At 44.5% G+C, this 18,442-nt stretch overlaps 1 protein-coding gene across 1 annotated transcript in view; it reads right to left on the minus strand.

Moving 5' to 3' along the window:
• LOC144095163 (calcium-activated chloride channel regulator 4-like) overlaps positions 1 to 18,442 on the minus strand; it is a 601,494-nt gene that overhangs the window by 154,833 nt on the left and 428,219 nt on the right. Inside the window, exons 12-13 of the mRNA XM_077628955.1 lie at positions 13,876 to 14,094; positions 12,901 to 13,174 (exon numbers count right to left, since the gene is read on the minus strand). Coding sequence (XP_077485081.1) covers positions 12,901 to 13,174; positions 13,876 to 14,094 — 493 coding nt within the window. The remainder of the gene's footprint in view (positions 1 to 12,900; positions 13,175 to 13,875; positions 14,095 to 18,442) is intronic.

Genomic DNA, 18,442 nt, shown 5'->3' on the forward strand with positions numbered 1-18,442 from the left:
TAGAAAATAAAATATCCAAAAAGGCAACTGTCTGCGAACTTTCCAGTGCAGTATTTGTTATGCGTGATTACTTTAAATGAGAATAGGTGTTCTAGGAAAATTACGCCTTTGCTTTCTATGCACGCAACAACTGGTCGCGATGCATTCAATATTCTTGTAGCGAAAATAATTTGTTACATTTGTGTATTCATTACTAGCTATGAGAGGTGGAATTACCTCGTCATATTCACACGAGCAGAATGTTTTTATTGTTTCTATTTAAAATGCGCACCTCACAGTAAAATCAGCGTTGCTTATTTTTGCTTCCTCCGGAATGAGGCGGCCAGGGCAAAAGGCTAAAAAACTTGACGAGGCCTCGAGATCCAAATACAAGACCCAAATGCGCATGTACATGTTCCTACTTTGTGTGCTTCCAGAATAATAGAGATGAATTCAAAACATATAGAACACAATCATATAGGAGACATCAGTGAGGTGCTTATATTCCTTCCAATTTCCCATAGTCACAGACTCCAGCATCTTCTTTCAAGTGATTCTCAGCATGACGTTGGTTTTCTATACATCAGATTTCAAGCCTACCATTATACATTTTTTGCCAAAGTCCGTATGCGTAAGGTGCAGCTATTGTCTTGAGTCACTGTGGAGAGCAACGTCACCAACCAACAGAAGGTGCTCGAGGTCATCGTAATCATGGGTTTAGGTGCAATAAAGGCCTATTCCATATCCCTTCTAAAAAACCGCTCCTGTGCAATTTGCGGCCACCTTATCCCTTCTGAGGTATCACTTTTACAATGTGTCCTTTTCTTCCCAGTTTGTCGCTCTGAACATTCCTACAGATGTCGGCCATTCAATATTTGTTCAAAGTAAAATTGAGTGCATGGCTCTTTCTCGCTATGCTCATTTCCTTAGGCAGAAAAAGCACATCTGTTGCAGTGATAATTACAATTACAAAATTTCCCTCGACCTGATTCAAACGCTTAACTTCAAGCCGAAATAAAATTCTATGAACGCGTGGTATAAAATTAAACACAGGTTTAGCCTAGCTTCTGAAATTTGTACACGAGAAAAAAGCACTGACATGCTGAAGCAAGTCACTTGCAAGTGTCCTTTGCAGAAAAGCGATTTCGTTTGGCAGGCGCGAAATGGACGGTGTCCTGACACATTCGCCTTTCGTTCTAATAATGGGAAATTTTTCCGCGATTTCCCTTCGTCTTTGTCTTTCGATATGAAAAAACAATCGTGTTTTTCAAAGATCGGTTCGCAAAGAATCATTTTCTTGGCCTAATCTTTACCTTTGCATCCGTGTAATTGTTGGGCTAAGTGGCCTTCTGAGTTATTTTTTACTGCCAAATTAAGCTCCCATGACATAAACTAACAGCCTAGGCGTCTTTTCAATGTAGAACTTGCCGGAAGAGAGAAAAATTCGCTCTAGGTTAAAGTGTAAGCATGAAAGAGAACATCAATGGAAACTAGAGAAAAGATGGCTGTGTTCCTGAGACAAAGTTTCGTTACAAAAGATGCAAACGTGAACCGATGTACACGAAGACAGCAGTGCTGTTCCATCATAAAAACAAAGTGGCGCGAAATTGTGGAAGCGTATCACATCAATATTCTTGGAGAAAAATGCATGAGAAATCCTTCCGTGACATGAAAAGGCAAGGAAATTGAATATCTTGCTTCGAATGAGGCATGCGTTGTTTGCCTTTTTGTCAATTTTTCTGTTTTTATATTTTATTCTTTACATTCACTATATAGTACCACTTTTCGTTCTTCAATAAACTCAGTTGTTAGCGCTTGCCTTGCCTTTGTCCCGCCTTTGTTGCGCTGTTCAACCGCCAAGAAAAAATTATACACAACCACAGAATCGCACTCAGGGAACCTCTAACAAGCTTCTTGCTACACTGGGGTCTACTCATACTTAAATTGGTCATGATGGGCGCATCTGTTAAGTTTATAATGGGCCGAGAAGATGATCTTGATCAGTAACGGCTCGCCACTTTTTTATGTCATGCGAAACACAATAAATGTCCGGCAAAACCTGCAGGCGATCTTTATTGATAGCGTCTTCCTCCTTTTCGCAGCTCTTCGCCTTCAGCAACAAATTTTAACGTGAACAAGTAACTGTAATGCTGAGAGTAAATGCTAAGCGGATTATATACACGGGGGTAGGGAAGCGCTGGGATTGTTAAGTGAAGCTTGTTTCCATTCTATGTTCACTTTATGTTTAATTGTTGTAGGACAAGTTCATTGCTGTAGGTTTTGTATCACTCCTAAAATAAAGATTAAAATGCTCTTTTTAAGATTCCTTTGTATAGGTTATCTTTTTCCAAAGACATATCAAAAGACTACAGGTTAACCACGGGTTCTGAAGGCTGGAATACGTTGTCTTGAATGATATCATTACAGTGGTCGAATTATCAAAGGCTTTACCAAGTACAGTGTTGCATAATTCAAAAGAAGTTGTTGAGTCATCGATCAGCATATTGGTAACCAAATTGCGTTGGCAAATTTTTTCAAGAAACATTGATAAATTTAAGGCTGTCAACTAAATGTGTACCTTACCATTACGGGGGCAAGAAATTATTTGTACAAACATAGTGTAATGAGCGCGTATTTCAACTTCGACTAAGCCAGCATCGGGAGAAATAACTAGATTAAAACGCGCAAGGTCAATAGGTTAACTAATACTGTTGCCAGAGTATTGTGTTGGCACGCAAGGCATTCGTAGCTATGACTATTGAAACAGTTACACTTAATGATATCACGATGTTGCAGAATCTAGAAAACTCGTATCTAGGTCACCCACGGTAACGATATATTTTTTTTTGTTCCAGCAAAAGCTTGCTTAGAAATTGTTGAGAACCAAACGAAATTCACTAACGGATGAATGTGCCAGATATATGTGACCAATGATAGTGTTTTAAAATCTTGCGAAAGAAAGGACTTATTACACTATGTTAATTCAGACAAACAATTCGATACATTGATTAACAAGTCAAAGAGTGCGCGATACTGAAACTGTGATGCTTTGAAAAATGGCACCACCACCATGGTTACTATTCCTTCGATGGCAGTAGTAAGCTGAATAAAATCTAATAGGGAATGTTTTATCAGAACTTAGCCAGGTTTCACTGATGCGGACAATCGAAAAATGGTGTTGGTTGGATGATAGGCTTCGCGTTTTGAAATGAATGAAAGGACGATATGACATATAAACAAAGGATTGAATCCCAAAATATGAAAGCTAATTCGCAATTTTTCGTTTGGCCCATTTTTCTGGTAGTGTTGTTACATTACCGTCTTAGTTTACATATCATGTATATTCTTTGAGCTTGTACAACCTGACTATGTCGCCAATGATGTGTCTCACTGGTCTAGTATTTCTATAGATATTTAACTTTTGCAAGCGTTTTGGCTTGTTGCCCTCTTTATTAAGTGTAGTAATGATATGAACTCTTTCCACAACTCTGCGTTCTGAGGGCTCCCGGGATAAGAAAACGTGTATTAGTCTTTTTTGTTGGCAAGAAACTCTTGACTGACTGACCGATTACTTCGTTCCAGTGAGGAAGGTTATGAAGAACTAAAAATAGGAATCAGTACAGATACGCACTACGTGTTTGCCGGCAGTTTTGTGTGTTTTGATGCGGCAGTTGTCGGTCCAAGGAAACGCTGCGCCTTTTCCTTCTTCAGCTTTACGACTTTTGTCATCTGGCGTGAGATCATTCGCAGAAACTACTCTCGCGTCTTCTCTTTGGAGAACCCAGACTATGGTGCTCTTAAGCTTAGTTTTCTTTGTTCAGGAGCAGAAACACACAAAAATAATTTGGCCGCCAGATTTCTTCAGCACACGATGACCCGTCCTTGATAAGTGGCCGAAACCGGGCATTATATTTTCCCGCTAATCGTTTTCTAAATGGCTATGTTGCATTCACCGGGTATGCACAGCACCCTCTTGATTTCAACGTTGTTCAGTCGACAGTACTACACAAGATCTAGTATCATTCGCAGAACATCACTCTCAGCCTTTAAAGTTTTATTTGAGGCCATGAGCTAAACCTGCCGGTCACTCAAGTCTGGGACAAACTTGCTGAACATCTGCAGATTCGCTCCCATTCAAAAAACTTCTTAGGTCACTGACATCTAGACCGGCATCAAGCAATTTTCCTCGCAATCTGTCACAAGCTTGTCGACAATTTAATTTAATTTTTTCGTGGAACCTAGCCTCAAGGCTTACAGTTTTTTGCGAGTTCAGCGCTGGTATACACCGCGAGCAAAGCAGTATGAAGCTACAAAATCACAAGGTATTCAGCAGGGTGCAAAAACAGGACAGCTGCGGCAGTGGTAAAACACGTATACACACTGTATTGATAAAAGGGTGTCAACAGTGCCCAACAACCTGAAGCCTGCGTGAAGGATTGTTAGCTTCCTCCTTGGACCACAGCCGTTCCTGCTTTGACGCCAGAGCCGATTACTAAGGTTACTATAGTTTTTAAAGCTTTGTTGATTGATAGAAATGCACTGCCATGAATGTGCCTTCGCTTCATATTTTATAAACACTTTTTTTTGTCACAAGGATCCTTGCTGGGCAAGGAAGCGAATGAGAGTGTGCATATCGGCTTTTTTTTTCTCGCCATCAACATCATTGTCCTCGAGCGTCGACCCTATGTCAAAACTGCTCTTTCAAAAATACTTCGTAAACGTTACGCCTTATGCCAATGCACCATTACCCTCATTCATTGAACCCTTAATAAAAATTGACAGGAAATTACATCAAGGAGCATTTCGTAATCAGATAAGGCCGAACATGCAACAATACAATGTACATTCGAGCCACAACTGGTCCTGGCAGAACATATGTACCACTTACAGAATGTGAATGACATATCTGGATAACTCATAAAATTATTAATGCCCTACTTGCTGCTCGCGCAGAAGCCTTTGTTTGCGTGGTTCTTTGGTTGTCTGTGTATTTAATTTTCTGTGTTTTTGCAATAAGATGAGCTGCGAGTCTACGCTTGTCCTCTTCCTTACGTGTTCAGTCCTTGTCTTTGTTATACCGCAGTAACGGTTTATTCATTCATAGCATATCAACAAGAAATCCCCCCCCCCTCTTACCTGCCCCACTACCCCACCCCATCCCTCACCCTCCCTTACCGAGCGATGGGAGACCTTGCTAACCAGCCCCGCCGTGGAAGACCAGCTCGTCCTGATCTCCAGGGGCCAGGCGGCTAGGGAAGCATATGGGCCCCGTGAAGAGGGAACCACTCCCATCGACGGCGTCTAAGCAGACGTCGAGCTCGAATCAATAAAGTTGTTTCTCTCTCTCTCTCATTCATAACATATGTCTGCCGCCTGTACGCTGACCTAATGTCACTTCATGTCCTGTAAAAAGAAGCCTTCCCTATTTTCTTTTCTTCCAGTTTCATAGGTTCACATTTTATGCCATGCGCTGATACTACCGCTCGCTGAGACTCGAAACACGCTTTAGCAACTTATGAACAACACGCGATGAAAAGGCAGACACGAGCAACCCTCTGACAGTCTGACAGCGGATACCTAATAGGAAGGCATCGATGCAATCACTGGTTATCTTCACGCAACAGTGCTATCTAGTGCTCCTGGCAAAGGCGAATTACTACCCAGTGAAAAAGCCCGCTATCAAGGCTAAAATAACTCTCACGTTAGGAGGTCACGCCATCACTCGCGTATCGTCGTGCAGGATGCTTGGACTTCATAGCCATGAGTCATCTAGCAAGGCCAATGCTGCTACAACCATTACAATTTGTCATCTGCTTGCGCATCTAGTTCGCCACGTTGTCATAAGCACGCCGAGCTACGTGAGTGCGAGGTAAGGCATTTAGTTCCGAATTAGCTCTGAGAAAAAATTTTCTTATAGTCCATAACTCTAAGCTGTCACCAAAGGCATACAATGAAAATTGTTTTTTGAGGAAAAGAAATGACGCAGTAACTCTCACTTTTCTCAGTGGACACTTGAAACGCACTATAACGGAAGGAATAAAGGAGGAATTGAAAGAGATTGCAGTTTCGCTTCATACATCGGACAAGACCGCTCTTATCGTTGGCGCACATATGTGCCCTGAGCGCTTCTACTCGATGCGGCTGATCTTACCCCTGGCAAACCCTATAGACCAACCTCGAGATCAGCAAATGGCGCGTCCTTCTAGCTTAAAACAGGAACACTGGATATTTCAACAAGCTGCACTAAAACCTAACGGCCTCCCAAGTATTACCCTCCCCCCATCTCCGCTGCAGGATAACGAACAAATTGTGAGCAAAAAATCAAGAGCGTTACTCTTGCAGATGCTGCCCAGAGAGCAACCTAGGAAGCAGGTGAGCCACCCAGGTCACATAACATTGCGACGTCATCATAACCTGCTGACCGGATAGTCAACAAACTGCCCACCATGGCAGGTGGCAGTTAAATTAATGATTGACCGCTAGGGAAGAGTGACCTGGGTCCCACAAGGCCCACCGCTGGGAGCACCTGCTACCGCAGGGTATTGACACACCGCTTAAGCCCTGCACTCTGCACCACTGCGCCAGGAGTGGCGTTAGGACTGCCAGGGATCTATGAATATAAATTAGAGGTTGAAATTGTGCACACGCGACAATTAAAGCATTACGCTACCGTGACGTACCCTTAATGCGGAGCTTGAGTGTCCCTCCGATTTTTACAGAATCTTTGCGCTCCGTAGTGTTTGTCTTCATTGTCATTTCTTGCGGCTCATGCACGCGCTAGGGTAACGGAGTGAATTCCAAGAGAATGCAAACGTAGCAGGAGTCGGCATAAAGTTAGGTGGACGGATCAGATTAAGAAGTTTGCGGGCATACGGTGGGCGGCAGCTGGCAAAGGACAGGGTTAGTTGGAGAGATATGGGAGAGGCCTTTGCCCTGCAGTGGGCGCAGTGAGGCTGATGGTGAACATGATGTGTACCTAGCCTAGTTTAATGCCTTAGCGCCTTTCCGAGTGGTTTGCTGTGGTTGCACATTTCAAAATACACATTCCAACGACACATTCCAAAAATCATGGCCATGATGTCATCACACAGTATGTGGTTTCCTTCCAACGTTAAACGATGCATCCGGAAGGAAAAGCGCCTTTACACTACGGCAAAACGTTCGGCATCGGACGGTGATTGGAATAACTGCCACTCGCAGTAAAGAATATGCCAAGCAAAAGTTCAGAGATACAAAGATAAATTCATTAATCATGACACGTTGACTTTGTTTGAAAGCAATACTGTGTTTTGGAAAGTAGTCAGTCCTGAGCCTCCATCTAGTCTGATAACAATAGTAAAAGACGGTGATTTTATTCAGTCATCGGAGGTTGCCACCGGATCGAACCTATTTTTTAGTTCCGTGCTTACTAATGATTACAGAGGTGGGCAAATGCCCTCATTTTTGCTTTTCATTCCTCACCCTCAATTGCGAATGCATGGCCCTCCCTCGCCCTCATTTTGAAAAGTTATCCGGTCCTCACTCACCCTCACTTCAAAAATTTGCTGGTGCTTCCTCGCTCTCACATCGTCGGCCCTCTCTCACCCTCACTAACTGTCGTTTTAAAACTCTAGTTATATTTTCTAGTCGGCAACTTCTGGTGATATTACTGAGCAATACACATACAAGATAAGCCCTCAAGGCACTGTTGGCACGTGTGTGTGCTAGTTGTTTGAGCTAATACGTGAGACAAAACCTGGACAGTTACGATTTGATTCCTAAAATATCACTGTGCTTTTACTTTTGGCACGCACGGCATGCATACATGTGCCCTGCACTTATAACATTTAATTTTTATCTATACGGACTGCTAAAATGATTCAGCGCGTTGTTGTGTCTGTGTACAAAAACTCATGTAGGCAAGAATATTTAGAAAACAATGCAGTAGCGTTTACCACGACAATCAAAATAAGTGCTAAGCGCAGAATAGAATAACAAGAAAAGTTTATAGGCCGCTTAATTAACTTTACCCAATGATATTGCGATAGCACTGGGTCTTTTGAATTTCACTGCTTCTAATCTCCCATTTCGTGCGGTTTTCAGCATGCTGGTCTGATGATGCTTCCACGCGATCGAATGGAAGATGAAGACCACGCTTTCAAAGTACCGCATGAGAGACTAGCAGTTTAACACACGTGAACGCGGGTACGTGACGAGCTCGAGAGCTTGGCTTGGAGCTCGAGAGCTTGGCATTCCGTACAGGCAGGGTGTTAAGATTTCTCCCAACTGATTGTTCATCTGAGGGAAGTGTATGAACCGACCGACTTTAAACCGGAGTGGCACTCCCTCTTGGTGATGTGCTCAGCCTTACCACGCGTCTAGTGCTCTGTTGCTCTCTTTTCGCGATGTAAATAATTTAGTTAATGTAACGAGAATATATTTGCAATGTAATAAATACCTTGCTTAAATAAAGCTGTGGCGATGGCGTAGCGGTCTGGAGCAGCGGCCAGCGGGACTGATTTTTTAGCGCCGCCGCGGGTTCGGATCCAGCTCCCCAAGCTACTGTCTCTCCCCAGTATGATTCCGGCTTGCCGCTGCAGTGAGGCTATTATGTTGTGGCTTAAATTTTTAAAAATTATTCAGGCCACTTGAATAATCAAGCGGGTCGCTCAAATGCAGCCTTTCGGTTGAATAATGGTAATCACTAACGCCCCCTGTCTGCAGTGAATGGTTCCTCTGGTTGTCATTTTAGTGCTCTAGCGCTTCCAGTCCGCCGAAAAGTGGTTGTCTTTCTGAAGCCTGCTTCTAGCACGTGGGCCAGTTTGGTCATATGACATTTTTTGACGTCATCACAAGCTGGTCACCGGGTTCTGAGCAAACTGCCCACCGTGGCAGTTCAATTAATTATTAGTCGCAAGAGATTTCTCAGGAACAACATAGGTCTCACAAGCACCCCCGAGTGCAGCACCTGCCATCGCAGGGCAGTGGCGCCAAAATTAGCCGCTGCACCTCTGCGCCAGGAGCGGAATCAGGACCCCTAGGTAGCTGCCAATATAGAGAGTGACCAATTCTACCGCAGTACAAGTCTAAAATGATGCAATATCAGGCAAACTTACATCATGTGATATATCAATAAAAGTAAGCAATTCAGGCCAAGCAAAGGCATAGCAAATCAAGATAAACTATGTAAAACCAGGGATAATGGTGCTGGCGCATGATAAATTGTGGTTAACCCCAAGCTAAACCACCCGTGACTTTTTTGCTTGTACGTTTACGCATTACCCAAACACCGAACGTCAAATTGCCTACTATATATGCCTGCATGAAATTTGGTTCATAAAATCAGGCGCGCGATTACGCGGCCACACGTCTCACCAGGGACAGAAACAAGCCAAGAGATCTTCCTCTTATTTGTAAAGCAGTACAACTTTTTTTTAGCACATCGTACAATGGCCAAGCTGATTAAGCTGCTGCTTTATTTCCTTGGTAAAACTACAGTGGTTGGCTTTGCCCACCACATTGCGGCATCACTTTCTTACACCACAATCACAGGTAAAATAAAAAATGGAAAGAATATACGAATGTATTGAACTGCTGACAGTGTGAATGAAAAAAAATCTGCAGCAACGCCGCCAACAGGCTTTGATTTGGCAATGGAATTTCGCAGATTTTTTTCGCACTGCAGCCAGTTCTTGGAAACCTCACTGACCTGAAATCAGGGTTCATTCCGAAAAAGAAGGCTTTCATCTTTTGAGTTGAACAGCTTTACCAGGTATAATTTCTACGTGTTTTACACTACACGCTGATCATCCGACAGACTAGGGGCTGATGATGAAAATGTCGACAGCGTTAGCACGGTTCCCGTTGGATCGGCGGCAACCCGCACGGCCCGCCCGGCCAGTGCCTCCTTGTTAGCGCACTAAACAAAGTGTTTCACTTGAGACTTTACAATTCTTCTTAAAAAGAATAGGCACTTTGAGTTAGAACAGCGCTTTTCACACCGATGCGACGGAGAAGGTGTGCGACACCTCCGTTTCGTGTTCGCCTCGTGTACCTCCAGACTGCATAAACTACGTTTTCGCCGGGAATTTTCGCCTTATGAAGTAGCGCTTTAAAACGGGAAGTTATAATTGGCTGCACAAAAAAAAAAACGTTATCCCGGAGTACGCTTCGGGCCACCACCGTCGCCCTCAAGTAACGCATATTGCTCTCCCTCACCCTCAGCTCATCATGTCTTCTTCCCTCGCCCTCACCTCACCATGTCTCTCCTCCCTCACCCTCGTCCTCACGAATGTTCACGCGCTCTTCCTTCCTCACCCTCACGTCACTAAGTAAAATCCTCATGAGGTGAGGGTGAGGACGCCCTCATGAGGGCTCGCCCTCTTACCCATCCCTGCTAATGAAACACCAATTCCCATAGGTCGTAATGCTGTTATATAACCCTGCACATGAATTACAGTTGAGTTATACAGGAAGGATTTGGTTTAGTTTGTGAGGCTTAACGTCCCAAAGCGACTCAGCCAACGAGGAACGCCGTAGTGAAGGGCTCCGGAAATTTCGACCACCTGGGGTTCTTTAACGTGCACTGACATCGCACAGTACACGGGCCTCTAGATTTTCGCCGCCATCAAAATTAGACCGCTGAAGCCGGGATCGCACCCGCGTATTTGGTGTCAGCAGCCGAGCACCATAACGACTGAGCCACCGCGGAGGCTACACAGGAAGGAATTGAGCAAGCTATTTATCGTTTGCCGAGCAATTCGTTCCCCGGACCCGATGAAATATGTCCAAAACTGCTAAAGTTGACTAAACTAGTGATATCTCTCATTCTCACTCCTATTTTTTAGCGGGGTATTGATACACTAATCCACCGCGGCGGTGGCCTTGTCTCTTGAGCATCCGTCACGCATGCGGGAGGCGCGGGGTTCGATCCCCAGTACCCCCGGGTACCCACTGATGATAAAATAGGTACAAGCTTTCCCCTGCCTGTTGCTCGGCTTAATCAGGGGGAAAATTTCGGAAAACGGGTCTTTGACTGCACCTTGATAAATCGAAAATATCTTGCGCAATGGTGCTCTTTGGCCACATGTGCATTTGCGCCTTAAAAATTAATCGTTATCGTTATCATGATACAGGAATTGTGCAGACCCTTGCAAAATCGCACGTAATATACATGTATTTAAATCTAGATATCCTCCCGTCATTTCACATTACAGGCCCATATCATTAACGAGTATGCCTTGCAAAATTCTGGAACAAGTTATATTATCAAAAATCGTAAAGTACCTTAAAGAGCACAACTTCCTTTTTCACAGAAACCCAACATGAATTCTTGCGTGGCCGTTCCTGCGAGTCAGTTATTTGAACTCTTAGCTGACGTGCAGAACGCTTTACACTATTTAATGAGAATAGGTGCAATATTCATCTGATTTGCAAAAGCGTTGGACAAACTTGCTCGCACTCGTCTTATATTAAAGCTTGCAAATATTAACATAAAGAGGAGTGCCCTAAACAGGAAATTTAACTTTTTAGCTAACCAGCAGCAGTTTGTGTCTGCCAAGAAATTTTTCTCCGCGCTAACCCACGTAATCTCTGCTGTGCCTCAAGATTCGTTGCTTTGGTCGATCCTCTTCCTTATTTATTTATTGAAATAAGCAGCAATCTCACTTCCACAATTATGCTATTTGCCGACTACTGTGTTCTTTACATAAAAATTACTTACCCTCATAATACCAATGTTTTGCAATCAGATCTTGACAAAATTGCTAAGTGGTGCAAGACAATGGCGTATGGAAACAAACGTTTTGAAAACGAAAGTTGTGAAATTCACGACGACTAGAGTCGCTGAGCCCATCTTTTAAAATACCGGTACGTGGCCATTGAAAAAGTTCCTGCAGTAAAATACTTAGGTCTCCTGATTTCTTCTGATTTGACATGGCAGAAATATATTGGTTACATAAACACTAAAGCATCCAAATCTCTTCGTTTCTTTAGGCGTCACTTGTACTTCGTGAATCGGGAGACAAAATTCTTAGCACGCACAACTTCAGTCATATCGCCACTTGAATATGCCGGTATCATAAGGAACCCGCATCAAGCATATCTTGCCGAGAAACTGGAATCACTTCAAAATAAGGCAGCTTGGTTTATCTCAAGGTATTACGCTCGCTACTCCAGCATCACCGGTATTAAACCATGTCTAAATATAAGCTAACTTGAAAACCGATGACTTGTCACCCTGGGATGTCACTTTCACAAGCTTTATCACAATCCTTCGCCGTTCACAGAATCGAACCGGCACATCACATTTTCCACCCGATTAGGCCACCGCTTTAAAGTGAAATCCAAGATCACTCATACCTTACTTTTCCCTCATTCGACATTGTTCCTTGCCGTTTATCGATAGGATAAACTACCTGCAGAAACCGTTTCCGGAAAAAATCACGACGCATTTGTTACCACGGTGAAGGGCTTACTCCATGCTGATTCTTAATAGACTGTTGTCAGAATTTCATTCTTTTATATTTTGTTTCCAGCATTGTAGTCCATGTGTGTATGTGTTCTCAAGCCCTTATTTTATCCAGTTATGTCGCCGTTTATCGGAGGACATGTATGTTTATGCTTTTAAGAATTTATATTTCACTGTGTTATGTATTACCATGAATTTATTGGTTAATTCAACCCCCTATTTAATGCCCGTAAAGGGCCTTTAGGGTACGTGAATAAAAGAAAAAGAGGCTAACGAAGGACAGAGTAGGTTAGTGAAACATAAAATAATTAGAAAGTCTGGCCAAATATGCCAAATAAGAACGCGTGAAGCTAGTTTGACATATTACTAGAAACACAAAACCATGACAAGAATGGATTTGTCGCATGGTTCTATGCAGGAACAAATAACAAAATTCCAAGTGGCTGGCTTAGCGACAGCAGAGACGTCTTTACCGAGTCCGTCGTCGTGTAGCGTGATGACCACATGGCGCCTGCGGGGTCGTCCCACCGTGGCCCACACCGAGGCAGCCCGCACCGCATGAGGTCCCCTGGTCAGACGCGCGTGCAGGCTCGCCACTGCCGGGTAGGCCACCCACGAGGCCGATGCCTGGGCCCGTAGCTGGACGGCTGCCTCTTTGCTGCCACGGGACGTCACGAGCAGCGACACAACAAAGGAAGGCGGAGCGCCACCTTCACCGGGCGAGAGCTGCACCGTCCAGCGTCCACGCTGCGAAGTGGCCGAGGTGCTGTCTGCCGCTTGTCCTCACAGCCAGCTTAAGTATGTCTATTACAAGATAACGGCCTATCCCGTCGCTCCATCCTATCAAATGTTGTTCGCCATCTACGGGCACCTTTTTCCAGCAAACTGCGTAATCTGTACGAACCTACTCTGCTGTCCTTAGATACGTTTCCCTGCGCATTGAATCCACTCCGTTGTCTTCCCTTCGCATTAGATGCCCTGTCCAATTAAATTTCTTCTCCTAGGATATCATTCACCTGAGTTTTTTTCTGACCTACGTTGCACCTCTTCCTGTTTCTTAAGGTGACAGGATATCACTCAGCACCATTTTTTGCTGACCCGCTGTGCTCTCCTCGACCTACCATTTTACTTTCCTTCCGCAGACCCCTCTGTAGTTCTCAAATTGATTTCCAGCCTTTTCGTTAGCCGCCAAGTTTTTCCTACACAGCTCAGTATATTGGCAAGAGAAAACTGTTGTATACTTTCCATTTGAGGGATACTGGCAGGCTCCAATCCGCGACCTGCGGGTATAGCTGCAAAATGCACTCCGTGCCGTTCTTATATTAAAATCTTCTTAGGTGTCCGTACTGAAACCTTGAAGGCATCAATACATCTCAATCCAGTCTAAGACGGACCAGTATTTCTGGGAGCCAATGCTAGCTTATGTTCCTTGGGGACCGCCAACGAACCTTCATCGTGGGAAAGGAGAAGAGGACGGACTGCGTGCGCATCACGTCCTTGGTGCACTCCGGACTGGTCTCGTGGTAGAGCTCGTCGTCTGGATCGCGGAGGCGCACGGCCAGCGACTCGATGGCGCGGCCTGTGATGGCTACGCGGGCGTCTCTGCCCAGCGCCGCGTCGACCATGAAAGAGACCTGCCGCTCGCCGCGAACCTCCTCGCGAAGAACCTACGAAGCCAGCGAGGGTCGCAACGGGACAACCTTCTATGGCTCGTGGGTTGCGAGGGACACTACGAAGATAACTCTATACAATTTCTGTGGGCATTAAGACCTGATTGTGCTACTCTTTCTGCATTGGTTAATGTTGATGTACGCGCATTCATTGCAGAAAAGATCGGATTTGAAATAAAACAATTTTTCCGTCCATGGGTTCAAACGCCGTACGTCAAATACGTGATCACGTGGAGGTAATGATAGGGTGGACCACGAACCGGCTTTCGGCTTGAGGACCTGGTGTTACTTGACCTTCGCCGTGTTGGCACGTATCTTATTAATTTATTCTCACCTGCTCCGACCGTCACCTTTCAAGGTGGCGATGCGTCTATTAGCATCCGCGCGGCCTTTCGCAGCGCTTCATTCACCAGCCTGACGGCCAAAGTGCGGGGTCTCCGCAAAAAAAAGTAACAATGGTCTATCTAATGTGCAGTAGCAGGTATAGGCGTTACTGACTGACTGGGATTCCGCACGCATACTAGAAAAATAAAAAAAAAACCCTGTTTGCACTCAAGTCGGCTTAGGTGCAGTAATCCGAAAGCATTTCTCTCATTGGTGCCAATTATGTTGCCGCGTGTTCATTTCTTTATGACTTTGCCGTTTGTCAGTCGTGTTTGGCTCTAACTTCTGTTCTACCACATCCGAAGACGTGGGTTCTTTTACCGGAGCGTCTACTAAGCACTGAAAAGTTAAATTGGTTAATTAAGAAAAGCAGTAAATAATTCATGAATTAATTTATTGACTGAAGTATTGGTGAAGCAAATCGCTAATTGAACTAATTAGGTCAATTATTTAACCGTCCAATTAATTCATCTTTTGGCAAGTTAACAGAATATCCGATTAAGGTTTGGTTTACGTGGGCTTAACGTCCGGTAGCCACTCACGCTATAAGGGACGCCGTAGTGAAGGGATGCAGGAATTTCGACCACCAGGGATTCTTTAGCGTGCACTGACTTCGCGCAGTACACGGGCCTCTAGCATTTCGCCTCCATCTAAAGGCGCGTTCACACCACATCAAATTTCCGGAGAGCGAAGCGGATGCGGCCAGATTCGGCCGCTTTTGACGCCGACGAAGGCGGAAAGAGGCGCGGCGAGGGCAGTCGGTCCGGGACCAATTTTTCCCCTCTTCGCCGCGGAAGCAGCGAAGGATCGTTGACGTCACGTCCGGTCAAAATCCAGAATGGTGGCAAGCATGGCAGAGGAGCGGGCTGTAGCTTTCTCTCTGAAAATGTTACTCGATGCCACAAAGGAGCACCTAATCTTATACGGCAAGCTAACCGGAAAATAAGACATATACTGCGAAAAAATGGCGAAACAGTGTGTGCAGCCGCGCAACACACTGCGGAAAAGCGGGCGAACTGCATTCGGGGCTCTCGCGCGCTCTCGATTGAATTCCTGATACCGATAATAAACTTCCGCGAGATCTCGCTGCCTTCGTGAAAAAGCGAGAAGCAGCCGCAGTTCCGCGTCAGTTCCGCCGTCGCGGGCGGAGTAAATGAGAACAGGTCCCTTTTTCGCGGCGAAGCGAATCCGCTTCGCACGCCAGAAATTTGGTGTAGTGTGCACGCGCCTTAAGTGTGACCGCCGCGGCCGGGAGTCGAACCCGCGTCTTTCGGATCAGCAGCCGAGCGCCATAACACTGAGCGACCGCGGCGGTTAAATATTGGAATAAATTACCGCATAATGTTTGATGTAATTAACTAATTGAACTAATTATTGGTTTTTCCCAATTAATCACCCGCTTATTCATTCTCGTGACTTAAATATTAATTTCTGCTGCTTATTTTTTTTTATTTGTGCTCCTTCGGGCAACATACAGGTTGGCAGTGGCAGCGGCGGCGTACAGACATTCCGTGACCGAGTTCGTCTACTTTACAGGAGCGCTGCCCGAGCTTTGGAAACGACCGCGGAGCCTACTCATCGGCTACATCGCTGTTCCAAGCGTTCAGAGCAACCGTATTTCAAGTCCTGGCCGGATTCTCCCCTGCTGCCATCTGTCTTCACTGAATTGAGCTTCGTCTGCTGCTTATCGGCTTCATCAGGAGGGCGTTCGTTTTCCAGTGCACTGCAGTCACTTTGGCAGTGGCACCGGCGGCGTACAGACATTCCGTGACCGAGTTCGTCTACTTTACAGGTTGGTGGGCATTTATACTTATCACTGTTAGGGCTACCTATATTTTGTCTTTGCTGCTGCTGCCGCTGCCATGATTCTGTAGTGCGAGTGTCACCTTACTTCGTTGCCTTTAGTACTTTATCCTCTGTTGTAGTCCCGTGCAATGCCGGAGAATACCATTTGTATTGCATGTAAAGAGAACCTTGATGATGGCGACGAGTGTATCACTTGTGACGAATGCAGTTGTAGTTACCACAATGGAAACTGTTCTGGAGGTTATGTAAAAAGTACAAAGGGGAAAGCCTCCAAGGCCACCTGGAAGCGTTCGACTTGCATACTTGCCAGAACCAGAGGGGGAAAGTCGAATGAAAAGTCGAAAAATGAACAGGCATGTGAGCACAAGGCTGAACTATCGCAAATCAACGCCAAGTTAACTGTTCTCTTGCAGATGAAAGAGAAAGTCGACGCTCTAAGTAGCTTGAAAGAAGTTATAGAAAGTCTTGAACAGTCAGTACAGATGATGTCAGCCAAGTATGACGAGCTTCTAGAAACGCAAACACGACATGATACGGAAATACAAAATCTGAACAAACGGCTTGAAGTCGTAGAATCGGTGGGATCTGAGGCTGAGGTGGGTCGATTGAAAAGGCAAATAAATGACCTTGAACAGTATGGACGACGCCAGAATCTTGAGATCCATGGTCTGAAATACACTGAGAACGAAAACGTGTTAGCTGTTGTGAACGACCTTGCATTGTCTTTGAGCCTTGAACCGGTCACTGAGAGTGAAATTGAAGGTGTGCACAGACTTCCTCACAGGAAAAATGAGGACAAAACGCCTCCTGTGCTGATCCGCTTTGTCAGCCAGAAAACAAAAGATCAATGGCTAGCAAAAGTAAAAGATCTGAAAGCTAAGCAATCTGACATACGCCTTTTTGACAACCTGACAGCCTTCAACAGGCGACTCTTGAGGCTGGCACGTTCAAAGGCAAAGCAGTGTGGCTACCAGTATACCTGGCAGAGAAGTGGCAAAATATTTGTCAGGAACAGAACCGGAGAGAATGCAATCTGCATTGCTTGCGAAGACGACTTGGTAAACATTCGGTAGCCTTAGGTTTTCATGCGCGCTGATCTTCTGTGGGAAAAAAGAAACCTATCATGACCTATTTTGATATTGATTCTTTCAATACGTACATGCTGAATTCTGGAAAGTCTCTCAACAATTCTCTCAGTTTTTTTCATTTAAACGCACGAAGTCTACAAAACAAAATAGATGAAATGGTTGTGTTGCTGTCAACTTTGAGGTTAAAGTTTGATGTATTAGTATTTTCTGAAACCTGGTTTAGCAATGATAATGATGCTCCTAACATTGATAATTATAAATGCGTATCATTGGCTCGACAACAGAAAAGAGGAGGGGGCTTATCAATTTATTTGAGGAATGAAATCGGCTATCACTGTTTACCTGAATGCTGTGAAATGAATGAAGATGTAGAAGCTTTGTCTTTGTGCTGCGGAAAAATTGTCGTTATAGGTATACATAGACCGCCTTCAGGTTCGGTATCTGCGTTTTGTAACTTTGTTGAAAAAACTTTGGAATATGTCTCTCTTAATAATTATGAAGTGGTTTTTCTTGGTGATATAAATGTTGATATTCTGGGTCAAACGTCCGTTACGAGAAATCTGCTAGATTTGTACAACAGCTATGGATTTGTGAACTTAATTTCCTCACCAACACGAGTTACTGATAACTCTGAAACGCTTATTGATGTGTGCTTTACGAATGTTTGCACTAGTGATGTCCCGGCTGGCGTTTTGACATTAAGCATTAGTGACCATATGCCTATATTCTGTATAGTTCCGAGTCAACCAAAACAACACAGGAGTAAACCGGAAACTTCTACATTTAGAAGAATTGATGAAAACAGCTTATCAGAGTTTCGACGTCTTTGTGCTAGCCCAGATTGGAGTAATATTTTAAGACAGGAGGATGCATGCCAATCGTACACAAATTTTATATCTACTATTCAAGAACACTATAATACTGCATTTCCGCAAGCAACGCACAGAACTCATAGAAAATCAAGAAAGCCGTGGATTTCAAAACAACTATATGACCGCATACAGGAAAAGAACAGACTTTTTTCTCGTTTTGTGAGAACAAAAGACACTGACATTCTCCGTCAATTC

Source organism: Amblyomma americanum, chromosome 6, assembly GCF_052857255.1.
Source record: "Amblyomma americanum isolate KBUSLIRL-KWMA chromosome 6, ASM5285725v1, whole genome shotgun sequence".
Taxonomy (NCBI): domain Eukaryota; kingdom Metazoa; phylum Arthropoda; class Arachnida; order Ixodida; family Ixodidae; genus Amblyomma; species Amblyomma americanum.